Here is a 20,322-nt window from a genome sequence, read left to right as displayed (position 1 = left end):
GTTATGCCCAACCAGTGGCTCATGAGCAACATGTTGCCCATTGGATGTTGCTCCCAGTGGCCTCAAAGCAGGTGCTTATTTTTGAATTCCAGGCTTGGAGGCACGGTTTGGTTGCATAAAAACCAGATTTACGGGTGGGTTGCATAAAAAACAGATTTACAGCCAAACAGAGTCTCCTGTAGGCTGCCAGTCCACATAGGGGCTACCAATAGCCATCATATTTGCCATCACCAGGAACGTTTTTGCATGTTTATGTTGCTCTTCAACCTCTTTTACATTTGATTGTGGCTCACAGGCAAAAAATGGTGGGGACCCCTGCTTTAGAGACACCACATTTCCCTTTGTATTCACTGTTTTCGGATAGGAACATTATTAGCCATACTTATGATCTAACCTGGCATTTTGCATTCCACTCCTGCAAACCCACAATCCACCCAGAGCTCCTCATCTTGACCAAATAAGCCCCTGACCATTTCAGGCCTATGATTGGGAAACTAAAAGAACCAAAATCTGGGATGCATGGGCTTCATTGTTTCCCCCCCCAAATTTGATTAAAACTATGAACCAAGCACAAGTCTGAGCTAATGCCTAATGCTAGGCAGATGTATAAAGGACAGAGATACAGATATTGGCTTTGTAGGGTGTGATCATGCATCAGGAACCAGGGCCCAACAGCAGATTCCCTACAAATGAACTGAAGAAAATGCTCAGTTAAGTGGTGAAACATTTTCTCAATGAGCCCAGTTGCTTTAGTTATGCATTGCTGGTCTTGTTTTAGCTGTAACTTACACTATCTGGGTTTAGCAATTTAGTTTTAGGACATAAACATTGAAGAGCCAGTAACAGTGAATTGCTATTTTAAATACATTTCTACATTATATCTGCCACACAACTGCATATGAAGCATTTCTTGGTAATAAGAGTCTTTTTTGTGCATGACAGTTTTTCACCAATTAAGCCTACGGCACACGTAATGTTTCTCCAAAGTAACTCAGTAGGGACTGATTTGGTACAGTCTGACTCTGGCATGGCCAGTAAAGCACCTGGACTTATGCCAGGGTCCATTCCCCTAAATGTAGCTCTGTGTGTGTGTTTTTATGGTTGGTTCCTGTTCTTTGTATTCATACATTATATCCACCACCAAACTCATTGATCATTCCTTGCCTTCTGTTGCTCATTATGTATCTACTTTTTTTTTTAATCATTTAAGTTACTTTAAAAGAAGGAAGTACGGTTGGAAAGTAAATTCGAGGCATCGCACTTGCTGAAAGCCTACCATATGTATACAAATGCGTACATGCATGGGTTTAATTTTAACCCTCCTTGCTGTATTCCATCGCCCACTCCTCCCAGCAGAATTCTTTATGCTAATAAGTCTCTGTGCTGGGCTCAGTGTGGGTGGTGTCACAAGGGAATACAACTGAAAAGCAAACAGATCCAGCATTACAGGTACTCTTTATTTCCCAGAGGGAAGACCGAATGAATGGAACCAAGCAGAGCCAGCAATGGACATAATCCTGGACCAGTTCTCCAAACTCATGCCCTAATTCTAACTGTCTGATATGAAAGCATATAATGAAATTCCTGATGCCAATGATGTATCAAAGCTTGGAAACTATCACAAAAAGTCCCTGAGAGAAATTATTCTCCTGGGTCCAGTACAGATATTGACAGAATCCTGCTGGGTTGCAGTAGTTCTGTTCAGAATTAACATCTTAGATATGGGATGAGACACAACCACTGATGTTACAGATCCACCCCTAAATGTCACCAATCTGTCCCCTATGTCACCTAATCCACTCCCTGTCTGGATGGTTGATCCATGAAAGTTGGCAACCCTACAGGTAACATTAATTGTAGCCTGTGGTATGGCCACCTTAAAGGGGATGTCAACCTTTATATTAATATTTAATACATGAAAAAAAAAATTTCTGTTCTAGAAAACATTTAGGCTGGTCTCCATTATTCATTTTGTATGGTTTTCAATTATGGTTTATGAATGGTTATTTCCTGCCAGCAGCTGTAAGTGGGGTCACTGACCCCAAAAACCCCAGAAGCAGACCAGCTATGAGGGTTCATTTGCATCCTTATTAATACTGGAGAGGCCGCATTAGTTCCTGTTTCCATTGGGGATGGTACATACAGTATGGCTGCTCTTTCAAGCTTGATGGATCTTATGGCAAAAGCTCTGCATGTGCAATGTAAATACCTCTTTTTTGGTTAGATTGCTGAAAGGCTGGACCCTGTGGTCTTCCAGGGTAGGACTGGCCTGCAAGAGTACCAAGGAACCAGTGGACCTCACTGTAGGACATTATCAATCATGGATTCATGTCATCCCAGTACATCAAATACTATATCTAATGGTTCTTAGAGTGGACCATGGATGGTGGACCCTGGTACACTATAGTCCCCAAGATCTCTTGTATGTGCAGTTCTGCAACTACTGGAAGTCTACATGTTAGACATCCTTGATGTTTACACTAATGCCAGAGTCCCAGTAGAAATATGTTTGCTGCCTTGCCCTACAATCAGTCCTAAGGTCATTATCTCAGGATTATCTGCAGAAAGTGGGTAATGATAGTGCCAACTGTCAACCACTATGAGCTGGCCAGGCAGCAGTTGAGGACATAAGTACAGGTGGCAACATTACCCTCTTATATCATCCAACACTCATGATTGGTGAATCTGAATTAAAAATTAAAATATACTGTAACTGATTTGCAGTCAGTGTGCCTATTGTACAGACTGATTCGTTATAGTAGTAAGTACAATGTTTAGAAGTCTAAACCCTTAAAGAGATATGCAATTAAAGATTATGCAATTACCTGCAATTGGGTTGCCTGCAAAAGCCTTGACATTCTTGGAACGGGGGAATGCTGCATTATAGGGAAAAAACAAGGTGATTTGCTACTGTAGAAAAGCTTAACAAATATTATTACATTGCTTATTATATGAGTTACAAGTGTCTGATTATTTTTTGTGTCTTTACACTATTCTGCTTGGGGCTGTACTGAAATTCTCCCGAGACAAAACAAGTCTAAATTACAAAACAGTAATTTTCTTGATATGCTTCGGTGTACGAAACTGCTTGGATTATATTTCATTTTCGCTTTGGGCAAGCGGAGCGTGCATGAGATATTACTGGATATGTTCCATTCAGCCACAGTAATATAGATTTAAAAAGACAGTGTTGAATTAGCTGGGAACAGCCTGCAAAACATAATTTGAATCTTCATACTTTATGTCAACTAGAAAATCATGTAAACATTAAATAACCCAAATAGACTGACCAAGTTGGGGTTGTTCTCGCTGGAGAAGAGGTGCTTTAGGGGTGATATGATAACTATGTATAAATATATAAGGGGACCATATAATAATCTCTCTAATGCTTTATTTACCAGTAGGTCTTTCCAGCTGACACGAGGTCACCCATTCCGATTAGAAGAAAAGAGGTTCTACCTAAATATTGGGAAGGGGTTTGTTACAGTGAGAGCTGTGAAGATGTGGAATTGTCTCCCTGAATCAGTGGTACAGGCTGATACATTAGATAGGTATAAGAAGGGGTTGGATGGTGTTTAGCAAGTGAGGGAATACAGGGTTATGGAAGATAGCTCATCCAGGGACTGGTACGATTGCCTTTTTGGAGTCAGGTAATTTTCAAGTAATTTTTTCCCCCTCTGAGAAAAATTGGAGAGGCTTCAGATGGGGTTTTTTGCCTTCCTCTGGATCAACTGGCAGTTAGGCAGGTAATATATAGACTTAAAAGGTGGAACTTGATTGACGTGTCTTTTTTCAACCTAACTTACTATGTTACTATGTTTTATCATATTAAGGTCAATGAGAACAGCTACAGTCCATGGGCATGGATAAAGTGGTACAGTAAGGCGCTGATTTAAGAATGCTTAAGCCTTTGGGTAATAAAACCATACAAGAGTTCCTAAACTCTCTCTTCCTTGGCTTCCTGGTGATTTGATTTTTTTTCTCCTAACCGGGTTTTTAAAAATAATAAATAAAAAAGCTTGCACCAAGAACTTGCCAAACTTTTTTTTTTTTTTTTGTTATGAAAAAAGATCTGATCTCCAATGAAGCCAAGGAAGAAGAAGTCACTCCAGTGATTTTAGTACCCAAATGCTTGAGCCCCAAGGCTCCAGCATTCTTAATTCAACCCCTTACTGATGATGATAGACACAAATGTATTGAACTCACTTCCTAATACAGGTATAGAACCTGTTATCCAGAATGCTCAGGACCTAGGGGTTTTCCCGATGAGATATTTCCTTAATAAAGAGGGTATTTCCATTCTCTTAATTTTACTAAAAGCTGAATTCTAGAGCTAGACCTAAATAGTAACATCGCTGAGGAAAAAGTACTCAGGAATCCCTATGCATAGATTACGGGTGTTTCTCAATAAAGGTTATAACAAAACTAAGAATTTGTCTTTGCGAAGGAGAGTGCCATGTATGATAATGTCTAGTCGGTAACACCCCCAATAACATTCTACCACACCCCTTGACTTCCAGCCTCTTTCTAGTTTCTTGTAATAAAACAATAAACACATAGGAGTCGTGAATACTAATAAAGAATCAACAGGCAATGCTGAAACTGCAGCTGATCCAGTAGTACGTTCATAGAAGCTTGGGTAATAAAGCAATATTAATAAATATATATACAGGTATAGGATCCCTTATCCGGAAACCCGATATCCAGAAAGCTCCTAATTACGGAATGGCTGTCTCCCATAGACTCCATTTTATCCAAATAATCCAAATTTTTAAAAATGATTTCCTTTTTCTCTGTAATAATAAAACATTAGGTTGTACTTGATCCCAACTAAAATATAATTAATCCTTATTGGAAGCAAAACCAGCCTATTGGGTTTATTTAAAGTTTAAATGAATTTCTAGTAGACTTAAGGCATGAAGACCCAAATTACGGAAAGATCCGTTATCCGGAAAACCCCAGGTCCCTAGCATTCTGGATAACAGGTCCCATACCTGTATATATTTTTTAGCTTTCAGCATTACTATATTAATCATTAGGGAGGAGGTATGTGACATTATAGTGGCCCTTTAAGATAACTACAGTATTTACTTTTAGTACCAAAATTACAAATATCCTTTAAAAATATAAAAATGATTATTGACCTTGTCCATCTCCTTTTTTAGGCAATTACGGGGAGAGAGGCATGGAAGCATTTAAAGACATGTCGGCTAAAGATGGCATCTGTATCGCTCACTCCTACAAGATTTACAGCAATGCTGGAGAGCAGAGCTTCGACAAGCTGCTAAAGAAGCTACGGAGTCATCTGCCTAAAGCCCGGGTGGTGGTGTGTTTCTGTGAGGGCATGACCGTGCGAGGCCTTCTGATGGCCATGAAGCGCCAGAATCTGATCGGAGAATTTCTTCTACTTGGAAGGTAAGTTAATTATATATGTTTGCAAGGAACTTGGGAGTAACTGTTTTATCCTCTCAACAATTGATATCTTAAAAACAGGGCAATTTTGACCATTCTCCAATCTGCCCAGAGCATGGCCAGCTACGTCCTACTGTTCCAAAACCATGCTGACCTTCCTATATGTCATTGAGGTAACATTTAAGGGGTTGTCCTACAGCAGAGATCCCCAACCTTTTCAACCCGTGAGCAACCTTCAGAAGTTAAAGGAGTTGGGGAGCAACACATACATGAAAAATGTTCTTGGGGTGCCAAATAAGTGCTGTGATTGGCCATTGGGTAGCCGCAATGTGGATTGTCAACCTACATTGAGGCTCTGTTTGGCAGTACACCTGGTTTTTAAACAACCAAAACTGCCTCCAAGACTGGAATTCAAAAATAAGCACCTGCTTTGAGGTCACTGGGAGCAACTTTCTAGGGGTTGGAGAGCAACATGTTGCTCACGAGCTACTGGTTGGGGATCACTGTCCTACAGTAAACAATTCTATTGGGAGGCATTAAACTAAATGCTGACAATCCAGTTGGTTGGTTACTGGTTCTGCCATGGATAAAGAGAATCTTGCACTTGTCTTCCTCACCATTTATATATATTTAGTGGCGTTACTATAGAGGAAGCAGAACCTTCAGCCGCAGGGGGCCCAGGGTACAGGGGGGGGCTGGATTGTGGGGTCTGCTTCCTCTATAGATAATAAAAAAACACTCCTCTCCAGCCGTTCTCTCTTACCGACGAGGAAAGGGGGAAGCTAGTCTGGCCATTGTGGGCTGAGTCAGGAGGGATGTGGGTGGGGCAGAGGCGGGATGAGGGATATGGGCGGAGGCGGGACAGGAAGTGGGTGGGAGGATAGGGATCGGAGGGATTTTTACACCATTTTTTCGGTGAATTTCGTTTTACACAGAATAATAAATATGCCCCTAAGACTAGGACTAGAAGAAGGCTACGAAACCACTGCCCTGCTGCCACCCTTCTTTTGTTCAGGCAGGGCAGATTCCTGTCCGAAATGCAAAATGTCATATTTCGGCACTGAAACCCACAGTGGAGAAATGCAGGCCGAGCTTGATTTGCGATCATCTGGCCCTTGCCTAAATGGGAAAAGAAATAAAGTCTCAAAAATGTCTATAGTGCATCATTATGACTCTATTGATGAGGGGAGATGGCGACGTCCCTGCCTGAGCCTTGTCAAGGAGTGTGCAATTCTTGTGTACCCCAACTCAGACTTTTGTCTGCAGATTCATCCCTCCTGAAACGTCAACTTTTTGTAATATTTTATGGCTACAAATTAACGGAATTATTTTTGTTGTGTGTGTTGCTCCTGGTTAGACTTCTAGACATGGGATTATGATGATGATTTTCTAGCAGGGAGTATTTTCTAGCACCACTATTACACTGAGATGTCTTCATTTACAACTGTAGGGAGTCCTAATCATTGATGGAGCCCTGAAACGCCATATTTAGTATCGTTCAGTATGACACTTGGGTCGCAGACACTTTTTGTATTGGATCCATACAATTGCAACATTTTGGATATGGTTATTACTTGGGGATACGCCTAGTTCCTGTTCTCTTAATGTTCCTCCTATAAGAGTAGAAGTTTAAGATGTACTTATATATTATGTCATCCGTTGCTGATCTAAGAGACATTTCAGTGTTTGACCTTAAAAATTCTCATCCCCCAGCCAAATAGTTAAAGCTGATTTCTACACTATTTTTGCCAATCTTTTGAATTTTATTTTTTGTAACTCAGAAGGAAGATCCCCCAAGGGTGAGAACTTAATTTAACTTCCTTTTAGCATAAATGTAACAATTGGACAATTATAACGATGCTGGCTTGCAGTTTAATTAGCGCACATTAGACTCCTCTTAAAGTGGTCAAATTGCTTTTCAGATGCAGTGAAGCTTCTAAGCACATCTAATGGTAATTACGCCAAGGCATTTTCCGCACAAACTTGCATTTGATTCAGCCGAATTTGCTCCTCGGATAATCTGCTCCACATAAATGTCTGGAATCATAATGGATTTTCTGTCTGTGAGTTACTGTAAGAACGCAATTTACCTGAGCGAAGCCAGAACTATATAAGTAGAAATAGTAAATATGATGCTTCCAACTTTCCCTCAGCCCTCAGCGGAGCTCACGGGTGTCCTCTTCTTTTCTCCGGTAGGGATGGGTGATTTTTTTTGCCGTGTTGCAGAAATGACACCCATAGACTTGTATGGCATTTGTGCGTCAAAAAAAATGGGCGTCGGGGACATTTCACCGGCGGTGAATTTTGGGCGAACCGAAATGGGTCAAATTCACCCATCCCTACTCTTCGGTAATCTTCGGGTCTTCTTCATTCCCATATGCAATTTCCTTCACTTTCGGCGCATGCACAGTTGTCCAGAACTGGAAGATTGCTTCAACTGCGGCGCTTCATTTCTAAAAATTACCGAAGAGAAGAAAATGGCGCCAGTGAGCTCCGATGCGCTTACTCTGCAACGAGGAGTAATTACAGGATATGGGGCAATTACTGCAGTTATCACCTGTGTGGGCGGGAGCAGGGAGGGGGACTATGTAGGTTAGTGGGTTTTATTATATGGGGGGTTTGAATTCTCCTTTAAGGAAATCCAGCACTGAGCCAGGCAGTGGGCCCCTATCAATGGCTGGCCAATGGTCCTGCCTAGTGATTGGTAAATTAGACCCATTTCGCTTTGGGGGAAATTCACTGAAATTCATTGAAATCTATAGGCAACAAACATATTTTGACTAGCAACTATTTTTTTCTCCCATTTGGGTCTATGGGCATCATTTTCTTGGCGAAACTTGGCGAAAAATGTCGATCATCGCTAGTCTTTTACGGAACAGTCCTGCATCTGAAAGCCAAAAAGGGGTGGAACAGGGTTGTGGTCTAATGTGTCCCTCTTTTTATAATTAAAATGTTGGAAGATATTCAATGTATTACCTGTTCTACTGAAAAACTACAGTCATACACTAACAAGCTCCCCTCCCTGGTTCAATAACTATCACTCTCACAGCACCAGTCAGATTTGGCGTGACCCAATAGTCTCCTGTTGGGTTCAGGCCAAGCTAAATAACTCAAAAACCACAAATAATAAAAAATGAAAACCAATTGCAAATTATCTCAGAATATCACTATCTACATCATACTAAAAGGTTAATTTAAAGGTGAACAACCCCTTTAATAATGTTTGCCCCTTCTCTGGATGAGATTATAAAGGTACCACACCCACAAAATTCTTTAGACAACAGACATGGCATTTGATGACTATGTATTATGACTGTCTTCATAAACTTGTTTGTGTATATATTTATATTATACTGTATACAGAATATATGTGTGTGTATCTCTTGCTGCGGGTAATTCCTACCAATGAAAGGTTAAACAAGTGCTGGTTTATCCTCAACCCTGGTTTATCACATACAGTACACAGTTAGAATCTGGCTTTAAATAGTAATGAGACTTTCATTTATCCCCATGAATCTTTAGCTGCTGCCACTGAGTGAGTGTTTTTAATTCGCTTTATCTACTAATCCTGCATGTTCACTTAACCTAAAAATGCACCGTGTCATGTGGAGCAGAACGGCAGATTAAATGGACACTATGCATTTGCATTTTCAGTGCTTTTTGACCTTATTACAGGGGAATATCTATGCTGATTTTATGGGATCTCTCTGTACAGACTATAAAAAAACTTAGGGGGCTGTTCCTGCTGAATTGTGCTTAGTACAGGGGAATACCTATGCTGCCATAGTTTTATGGGATCTCTCTGTACAGACTATGAGCAAACTTAGGGGCTGTTCCTGCTGAATTGTGCTTAGTACAGAGGAATACCTATGCTGCCATAGTTTTATGGGATCTCTCTGTACAGACTATGAGCAAACTTAGGGGACTGTTCCTGCTGAATTGTGCTTAGTACAGGGGAATACCTATGCTGCCATAGTTTTATGGGATCTCTCTGTACAGACTATGAGCAAACTTAGGGGGCTGTTCCTGATGAATTGTGCTTAGTACAGGGGAATACCTATGCTGCCATAGTTGTATGGGATCTCTCTGTACAGACTATGAGCAAACTTAGGGGCTGTTCCTGCTGAATTGTGTTAAATACAGGGGAATACCTATGCAACCATAGTTTTATGGGATCTCTCTGTACAGACTATGAGCAAACTTAGGGGCTGTTCCTGCTAAATTGTGCTTAGTACAGAGGAATACCTATAGTATGGTATCTTTTTGTACGGGTTTAGAGAAAATGTAAGGGGCTGTTTTTGCAGAAAGGTGCTTACTACAATGAAAACCATATATAATTATATTGCATATTTTTGTGTAGAAGCTGTGGCTGGTGAAATGTATTTAGAGCAGGAGAATATCTTTACTGCTGTGGTTTTAAAGTTTTTAGCTAATTTCAACACTTTTGAGCAAACGTATACGGCTGTTCCTACTGAGTCTTGCTTAGTATAAGGGAATATTTAGCAGTGGGTGGGCCAGTGACATTCAGGGCCGGGCCTGTGAAGTTGGGGGAGAGTCTATGACATCATGATGTTGCAGTTGGGCAGATTTTATTATGATTTCACAATACTGAAACCCCAAACAAAGCAAATCTTTCCATAACTAGGCTATTTTAGATTTTATTTTGTATACATTTTGTATATATTTTGTATCCTTCATTGATACATGTATTTTTGTCTTTGTAGAATAAAAAATTGTTTTTATTTTAATACGCAGTCAGCCGACATACTGGCACAGGGAAGCGCATATAGAGAGAAGAAGCCTTGGGAGATAACAGTAACCTGACATTTTCCGCAGTAATTAACAGTAATTAACACTAAGATACTACCGGGCGGATCCACTTCAAACCTGAGTCAAGACTGTTTTACAGACCCCGACACCAAGTTCTCCTCCATCAGGCATTTTTTTATAATAATGTTAATAAAGAAAATAATGAGAAAAGAATTTTAATTCCTGGCTGGGCCAACAGTTTAAGCAAGTTGCGGTTCTGCCCGGTTCATCTTGTGTTTTTTAAGTCGTCATTCACTGTAGTTTTTTTTCCTCTGGGGGGATGGAAGCTGAAGGCAACTGATAACGTGGCTAACATAACAAAAACCTTGAAGCCTCACATTGGTGGCAAGTGTTTAGCCTTCCAGAGAAAAATAAAGATGCTTCTGTTCATCTGAAGTAAAGACTTCTCTTTTCTGAAATATACCGTACTGATCCAGGAGAAGATGCAAAATGCTCAGCAGTAGGAGACTGTAGGGTGGACTTTTTATATTCATAACCTTAAACATATAGTAATATGCAGTAACTACTTCCTGGGAGCTGTATCTTTTTCTTTCTGGGAAAGACCTATCTTGTATCTCGATTATTATGCTATATACTGCAGCCATATGGGGAAGAACCTGCCATACCCACTTGGTGCCTATGTGTGAAATATATAAGAAATGAGCACATATTAAACCTCCCTTTCCAATAATCCACATTACTTCAGAAACACATATATAATACAGCACGTAACGGATGGAAGTTTTGGTCAAAGATGTTCACAAAGTTGGACCAACTGAATTAATTGAATTTATCTTAACAAATACAAACTCTGTTGACTAACTAACAAATAACTTTCCTTCATCACCCTCTTATATCGTCCCTTAGTTAATGGCCCATGAAAAGTACCACATTTTTCCTGACTTTGACCTAATATCTATTTTCTCTATGACCCCACCTAGAGGCAACTAACCAGCTCAATTAGCAGCAGTCCCAAGATCTCTATCATCACCTGCTCCACTGGGGACCAACACCAAGGAAGGACCCAATACAAAATTAAGTTCCAGAACAATGGGACCCAGTTGTTCTCATGAGCCGTTGACCTTTCCTATAACCTGTGCCCTGCTCATAGGAGTTGGATCCTTACAGTCCACGAGCTGCCTAAAATGGCACCCAAGCTAGCAACTTCTACAATTTTTGCCCACCTACCCTTCCCTAGACAGATAACTCCTGCCAAAGCCCCACATCCAATATACTGCCTCCTGTTTGCCATCAAACCTCCCTTCTGCCCAATTCCTCCATGAGGCCAGATAGTAACATCGTGGTGCAATTGAATCCTGTACATAACACCTGACATTGTAAGTACGTGGCTACATTGCTCCTTGCAATAATTAAATAATTGAAAGAATGATATTTTTGTGTATTTGATGTCAGCTGAGAACAGAGAATTGGCAACAGAAACACAAGTGAAACAGCTGTAGAACATAATCCATATTCTAACAGCATTTAGCAAAACAGCTTTCACTTACTCTCCTGTCTCTGGTGAGGAGACAAATGTGTGAAATTGTAATAACTGTGCTGTGAGCTAAAATCAGAATAAATATATGCTAATGACTAAATGCTATCCCATTGCTAGAAACACCCAAAACAATTTCAACAGATATTCTAGTACTCGTCTTGTGTTACTAGAAATGTTGAGGAACAAAGATCTTTCTGTCCAAAAGTCACTCCAAGTTCTCATTGGTAGAGATGTCGCGAACTGTTCGCCGGCGAACTTGTTCGCGCGAACATCGGGTGTTCGCGCTCGCCGGAAGTTCGCGAACGTCGCGCGACGTTCGCCATTTTGGGTTCGCCATTGTTGGCGCTTTTTTTGCCCTCTCACCCCAGACCAGCAGGTACATGGCAGCCAATCAGGAAGCTCTCCCCTGGACCACTCCCCTTCCCTATAAAAACCGAAGCCCTGCAGCGTTTTTTCACTCTGCTGTGTGTGCTGAAGAGATAGTGTAGGGAGAGAGCTGCTGCCTGTTAGTGATTTCAGGGACAGTTGAAAGTTTGCTGGCTAGTAATCGTTTTGATACTGCTCTGTTATTGGAGGGACAGAAGTCTGCAGGGTTTGAGGGACATTTAAGCTTAGGTAGCTTTGCTGGCTAGTAATCTACCTTCTACTGCAGTGCTCTGTATGTAGCTGCAGTGGGCAGCTGTCCTGCTTCTGATCTCATCTGCTGACTGCTGCAATAACAGTAGTCCTTGTAAGGACTGCTTTTATTTATTTTTTTGTTGTTTTACTACTACTACTACTACTACTATAAGAGCCCAGTGCTATTAGTCTAGCAGTGTTGGGGAGTGGGACTGGTGTGCTAATCTGCTGCTCCTAGTAGTTCAGCAGCACCAACTTTAATTTTTTTTTTTAATATTCATTTTTTTTTATTTTACTTTTTTTTATTTTACTACCGCTGTAGTAGTGTATAAGTTGACCTTTTAGGCATTATTTGCCCTGTAGGCATTATTTGCACACTGTTTTCTTCAACCCGCCATCTAGCTGTGTGACCTTGTTCACATTCTGTCTAAATATCCATAATATTACCGTCTCCAGAAAAAACACCGGAGTGACTTTTTTCAAGCAGCCATAATATATTTTACGTAATCCGTATCCACCGCTGTAGTAGTGTATACGTTGACCTTGTAGGCATTATTTGCACAGTGTTTTCTTCAACCCGCCATCTAGCTGTGTGAGCTTGTTCACATTTTGTCTAAATATTGATAATATTATCGTCTCTAGAAAAACCACTTGAGTTACTTTTTTTCAAGCAGCATTCATATATTTTACGTAATCCGTATCCACCGCTGTAGTAGTGTATACGTTGACCTTGTAGGCATTATTTGCACACTGTTTTCTTCAACCCGCCATCTAGCTGTGTGACCTTGTTCACATTCTGTCTAAATATCCATAATATTACCGTCTCCAGAAAAAACACCGGAGTGACTTTTTTCAAGCAGCCATAATATATTTTACGTAATCCGTATCCACCGCTGTAGTAGTGTATACGTTGACCTTGTAGGCATTATTTGCACAGTGTTTTCTTCAACCCGCCATCTAGCTGTGTGACCTTGTTCACATTCTGTCTAAATATCCATAATATTACCGTCTCCAGAAAAAACACCGGAGTGACTTTTTTCAAGCAGCCATAATATATTTTATGTAATCCGTATCCACCGCTGTAGTAGTGTATACGTTGACCTTGTAGGCATTATTTGCACACTGTTTTCTTCAACCCGCCATCTAGCTGTGTGACCTTGTTCACATTCTGTCTAAATATCCATAATATTACCGTCTCCAGAAAAAACACCGGAGTGACTTTTTTCAAGCAGCCATAATATATTTTACGTAATCCGTATCCACCGCTGTAGTAGTGTATACGTTGACCTTGTAGGCATTATTTGCACACTGTTTTCTTCAACCCGCCATCTAGCTGTGTGAGCTTGTTCACATTTTGTCTAAATATTGATAATATTATCGTCTCTAGAAAAACCACTTGAGTTACTTTTTTTCAAGCAGCATTCATATATTTTACGTAATCCGTATCCACCGCTGTAGTAGTGTATACGTTGACTTTGTAGGCATTATTTGCACACTGTTTTCTTCAACCCGCCATCTAGCTGTGTGAGCTTGTTCACATTTTGTCTAAATATTGATAATATTATCGTCTCTAGAAAAACCACTTGAGTTACTTTTTTTCAAGCAGCATTCATATATTTTACGTAATCCGTATCCACCGCTGTAGTAGTGTATACGTTGACCTTGTAGGCATTGTTTGCCCAGTTTTTTTGGCCGCAGCCACTGAAGCACAGAGGCCAGAAAAAATATGCCATATAAATGCTGAAAATAGTAATTTTTTGCCATACGTTGACTCAACGTATATGGCAAAAAATTACTATTTTCAGCATTTATATGGCATATTTTTTCTGGCAACTGTGCTTCAGTGGCTGCGACCAAAAAAACTGGGCAAACAATGCCTACAAGGTCAACGTATGGCAAAAAATGACTATTTTCAGCATTTATATGGCATATTTTTTCTGGCAACTGTGCTTCAGTGGCTGCAACCAAAAAAACTGGGCAAACAATGTCTACAAGGTCAACGTATGGCGAAAAATTACTATTTTCAGCATTTATATGGCATATTTTTTATGGCAACTGTGCTTCAGTGGCTGCGTCCAAAAAAACTGGGCAAACAATGCCTACAAGGTCAACGTATGGCAGTTGTTTAAAGAGAACAGTAGATTACTAGCCAGCAAAGCTACCTAAGCTAAAATGTCCCTCAAATCCCTGCAGACTTCTGTCCCTCCAATACAGAGCAGTATCAAGCAGATTACTAGCCAGCAAACTTACTATCATCTGTCCCTGAAATCACTAACAGCTCTCCCCCTACACTATCTCTTCCAAGCACACACAGGCAGATTTTTCAGATACATTTTTGCCCTTGATCCCCCTCTGGCATGCCACTGTCCAGGTCGTTGCACCCTTTAAACAACTTTAAAATCATTTTTCTGGCCAGAAATGTCTTTTCTAGATGTTAAAGTTCGCCTTCCCATTGAAGTCTATGGGGTTCGCGAACCGTTCGCGAACCGCTCGCGTTTTTGCGCAAGTTCGCGAATATGTTCGCGAACTTTTTTTCCGACGTTCGCTACATCCCTACTCATTGGAACCTACTATAGAGACTGTAGGATGATTGGCTGGATTATAAACAAAAAGAGCCTGGTTCTTTGCAGAAAGAACCCTTCAGCCATGTTGGAGTGTTGGCTGAGGTGAGCACTGCTGGGCCTGGGGTGGCTTAAGAGGACTTTTGGAGAGAAAGATGAAGGTGCCTTTAGTTTTTTAGTATTACTGATAAATTCCTATGGATTTTCATGTTATTGTTTAGTTAAGAATGTGGTCAAATCCAGCATTCCGCCAAATCTGATCCCTTAGTGCCATGTGACATTAAATTTGGCCATACATGGAATTCAATGACCTTCAGGGTGGTGGGTCATATTGAGTAGATCTGATCATTAGGCCTCTAGGTAAACAGTCAGATATTAAGAAGGTTCTTTGCAGACCCATTGGAGAAGACCTCAGTGGTATGATGTGGTCCTTGGCCTATGGGATTTTCAAACCAGTTAAATAGATATCTGGCTGATCCATTTCATTCAATCCATTAGTCAGGGAGGTCATTATTTGGCCCCACTTTTGGACTACAGGCAACTAAAGGTAAATATTTGACCACATCCTTTGGTCAAGGATTCTGTACTTGACTGAATACAAAAATGATAGATATGGTCCATCTATATTTGTTAATACATTTTCAATATCAACAGAGATTTGACACTTCTTGCATAGGGAATTTCTCTTCTGTAGCTTGTTGGGGCTTCTGGGCTGTGTCATCTGGGCTGCGTTCTTACTAGCGGCTTGATTCTCCTATCTCACCGTTCACAGCCTATCTAAATGAAGTAGTCTTTTCCCTTGGCACGCTACATGAAGGAGTCTGACATCTGTTGAAAAAAAACAAAAAACTAATGACAGGACCTAGAGGTATTTTATACTAGAAACTCAATCCTGCCATTTAGAAGGGTCCTTACTGCACAGAGATTTATATCTAAAAGTCCAATGCACTCTGTTAATTGAGTAAACGTTGACAGTTGAGAGAGTTTGTATGCAGTGAGTCACTGGCTGATGGCACTTTTAATGCTCTCATTGCCCCCATGGTCACAAAACCAATATTACTGCTCTTTTCTTGTAATTGGTGTTGGACTGGGTCTCCACCACAAGGGACCACCGTCCCAGTCGTGAACTCCCCCACCTCCGCAACCATAATGGTGAACTCCCTTCCCAACTGTAAATCACCCCACTATGTACCTCCTGCCGGGCCCATCCCAAAGTCGTACTTCGGTTCACTCTAAGGGGCATATTTTTTATGCTGTGAAAAAAAGCAGCGGGATAATACATCACACATCACCAGGCTTTGGTGTGTAAAAAAATACGCCTGGAAACAATGTATAATAATGGCACAAAGTCTGACGTTTACGTGGTGTACACACCTTGATGAATTAGCCATTTACAGTATTTTACACAGCTTTTTACAAATTTTTTTCAGCAAATTTTGTTTTACACAGCATAATAAATATGCCCCTAAAATTGTCAGCCTGGGGACACACAGAGCCTGGGAAGGTAGCAGTCCTGGTGTGTGGGGCCCTCCAGGTTTTCTCCCGGTGCCCTAGCAGCCCAGTCCGACCCTGCTTGTGATGGACTTGGACTATGAGAGACTTTAAAGGAGAATTCAAGCCTAAAGTTAAAAAAACCCTACCCCCTACCCTAAATACAACCTCCTCCCCCCAGCCTAAGTGTTACCTCGGGCAAATGCCCCTAACGTTTTACTTACTCCTCGGTGCAGATTCAGGCATCGAAGTTCATAGTCGTCATCTTCTTCTCTTTGGAAATCTTTGGAATGAGACCGGCGTGCTGACACATGCGCAGTTGGAGCAATTTACTGTTTCGCGGCAAAGGCGCATGTGTCGAAACTCAAGAAAATTGCCAAAGCACCAGTCTCATTACAAAGATTACCGAAGCAGCTGAAAATGTCGCCCGTGAACTCCGATGCCTGAAAAAAAACACTGCACCGAGGGGTAAGTAAAACATTAGGGGCATTTGCCTGGGGTAACACTTAGGCTGGGGGGAGGAGGGAAGGGGGTCTATGTAGGGTAGGGGGGTAGGGTTTTTTTAACTTTAGGGTTTAGTTCTCCTTTAAGGAAAGTTGTGCCCAGTTACCTTAATACAGTACAATGGAGGGTTGGGCAAGGGTGATGCTGCAAGATCAAACACACTATAGACATTAGATACAAGAGAAAAAAACACTAGCACCAAACACTCTTTTATACTACAGAAAACTGGCTGCATTGACATTTTTCTATCTGTTCCTCCACAATATGGAGCAATCAGGATTTTTGTCCCAATCACTTTTCTAGCGGAGACATTAAAAGAACCTTAACAGCTGGATTCCTCCTGAACACTGTGTTTGAATGTGAGGGCATACTTGTTACAGAGCACATCACTCCCTCTACCATTTCTGATACAACTTTTTGGTACAAAATGTATAGTTTGATTTTTGTATAGTCTGAGCTGGATATCCAGTATATACACAGATGCCTAAATGATGGTAAACCATGGAATGTTAAAGCTCTCTATATTTAAAGAAATGAATCTACGCCAGCAAAATGCTAAATAACTGAGAGTCACACTCATTATGCCATTGGCAACAATGGATTTTATTCAGGTGACCTCATTTCATTTCATTGAATTAAGAATGATGATCACAAGGAGGCCATGCAAAGGCTTCTCCACAATCTCAACACTGTTCCATTAATATTCCAGTAAAATACCTGTATTGGGATAATTTATGGAGAAATAGTCACACATTTAGCAAACACTTTACACTCCAATTGTATCTATAGCTATACCTACAACACTCTTTATTATTATTATTACTATTATTATTATTATTATTATTATTATTATAATAAACCTTTATTTAGCATAACAAGGTTAGATAGGGCAGAATATCTAAATGTTCATCCAATCTCAGCCTAAATGACTTTCCCTTTCCCAAATATGTATTTTCCCCAAATATCAGACTGTTCCAACCCAATCACTTCTCCAGGTCTTCCTAGGGAAGCCTCCCCATTTGGGAACCACTGGTCTATTGTATTGAGCTTACTCTACAATCAAATTCCTTTTTTCTTTCCAACAACACACACAATAGGGCAAACACGTCGACGTATCTGTATTTTTTGGCAGTAACTCTCATTTCAGGCCATCTCACCCTGGTCACCCACAGTAATGGGTCCATCACCTGTTTAAAGCGATACTGTCATGGGAAAACATGTTTTTTTAAACGCATCAGTTAATAGCGCTGCTCCAGAAGACTTCTACACTCAAATCTATTTTTCAAAAGAGCAAACTGATTTTTTTTATATTTAATTGGCTGCCTCCACACCAATATTACAACTAAAAATAATTTATTTATTGCTTCAGGAATAAACTTTTATATGGTAGCGTGAATTATTTGTAATGCAAACCGTGTCATTTAGAAATAAAAACGACACCATTAAATCAAGACAGAAACCCTTTTATCAAATATAACCCCTTATCAGTAATCTTTAATGCAATTTCTCTTTGCTGTAAATATTTAAATAATATCTATATTCTGCAACCCAGATGGCAATTTAATGCTGGAAACTACTTTGAACAGTAAAAATGTAATAAGATTAAAAGTATAAAGAATAAATGCTGTGTATATATATATATATAATATATTTACATAATGTATAAACAGAATTTTCTATGTTGGATTTCCCCATTATTTACATCAGAATGAATGCCAGAACAAACTGTACATGTCTACCCATGCATTTTATGCATTAACCTGGATCTTCCCAGTTCCCTCTTAGAAATACAGTTTATTATGCACGTTTCATCATAGAGAATATAAATTAGAAAGGTTTATATGGGCTTCTGTGGGCATGGATTTAATAATTGAATGTGCAGAGAACAGCAAGGAGCAATAGGATTTATTTAAAGAGATTCTGTCATGATTTTTATGATGTAGTTTTTATTTCTAAATGACACTGTTTACACTGCAAATAATTCACTCTACAATATAAAATTTCATTCCTGAACCAGCAAGTGTATTTAGTTGTAATATTGGTGTGTAGGTGCATCTCAGGTCATTTTGCCTGGTCATGTGCTTTCAGAAAGTGCCAGCACTTTAGGATGGAACTGCTTTCTGGCAGGCTGTTGTTTCTCCTACTCAATGTAACTGAATGTGTCTCAGTGGGACCTGGATTTTACTATTGAGTGTTGTTCTTAGATCTACCAGGCAGCTGTTATCTTGTGTTAGGGAGCTGCTATCTGGTTACCTTCCCGTTGTTCTATTGTTAGGCTGCTGGGGGGGAGGGAGGGGGGTGATATCACTCCGATTTGCAGTACAGCAGTAAAGAGTGACTGAAGTTTATCAGAGCACAAGTCACATGACTGGGGGCTGCTGGGAAACTGACAATATGTCTAGCCCCATGTCAGATTTCAAAATTCAATATAAAAAAATCTGTTTGCTCTTTTGAGAAATAGATTTCATTCTGCTGGAGCAGCACTATTAACTGATGTGTTTTGAAAAAAAAAATAAAATTCCCCATGACAGTATCCCTTTAAGGGGTTCCTAGTCAGTAAATGCACATGTCAGAAACAATCATGTTTACAAACAATATATTATATATTATAGTATATATTTATATCATTTGCTGATTTATTTATCAACCCTAGAGGACTTTAGTTTCACAAATGCATTGTATTTTTTTTTATTTTTTTGGGGGGGAAAAGCAGACAGTTTAGTAATGCAGTGATTTTCTTGGGGGGGGTACAACTAAGACAATTAATTGATATTAAAACATGTCTCTTTTGGGGTCCAAGTGAAAATAATTTGGCCACATTGAGCCACTGTGCCCTCGGTGGTGCCCTCCTGTCACAGCAGCTCAGTTATAGAGAACTGCCATTGCAAGTGAAATCTGTCACCTTGTGGTCCAGCCATATGATAATGTATAAAGAGAAGCCGATATCCCTGACATTTTATTACACTATCGATAAACATTATATATGAGCACTTAGAGGTTTTCCTGAAGGCTTGGCAGGTGTTCTACCTCTGGGCACCACTGCACTCACATCAAATCATATTCAAGTGTTCTGAAGAGGGGCATGATGAGTAGGAATACACATGGGTTTATTAAAGACAGATCATGTCAGATGAATATAATGGCTTTTATGATGAGGTAAGTTGGACAGTGAAGGATCATAAACAACTGCTTTCTAAACTGAGATCTGTTGGTCTTGGAAATGTTTGAACATAGATAGGAAAATGGATAAAGTATTGGGTACAATGGATGGTTGTGAATGGGACATTCTCTACTTGGAGTAAAGTTCTTAGTGGGGGTCCCTCAGGTCTCGGTATTGGATCCACTTTTTAATTACTTAGGGGAGGGTATAGTAAGTAATGTATCAGTAATTGCAGATGGCACAAAAATATACAGCCCAACGAAGGATGT

The 20,322-nt window shown here is 40.1% G+C and overlaps 1 protein-coding gene across 6 annotated transcripts in view; it reads left to right on the top strand.

Moving 5' to 3' along the window:
* LOC108707585 (metabotropic glutamate receptor 5) overlaps positions 1-20,322 on the top strand; it is a 180,732-nt gene that overhangs the window by 51,995 nt on the left and 108,415 nt on the right. For all 6 annotated transcript variants that reach the window (XM_041582717.1, XM_041582718.1, XM_041582722.1 and 3 more), the window contains one exon: positions 5,166-5,415. In XM_041582717.1, the coding sequence (XP_041438651.1) occupies positions 5,166-5,415 (250 nt within the window). The remainder of the gene's footprint in view (positions 1-5,165; positions 5,416-20,322) is intronic.

Source organism: Xenopus laevis, chromosome 2L (genome assembly GCF_017654675.1).
Source record: "Xenopus laevis strain J_2021 chromosome 2L, Xenopus_laevis_v10.1, whole genome shotgun sequence".
NCBI classification, from domain to species: domain Eukaryota; kingdom Metazoa; phylum Chordata; class Amphibia; order Anura; family Pipidae; genus Xenopus; species Xenopus laevis.
The sequence above is the reverse complement of the archived record's forward strand: the minus strand, read 5'-3'. Positions and strand labels throughout refer to the sequence as shown.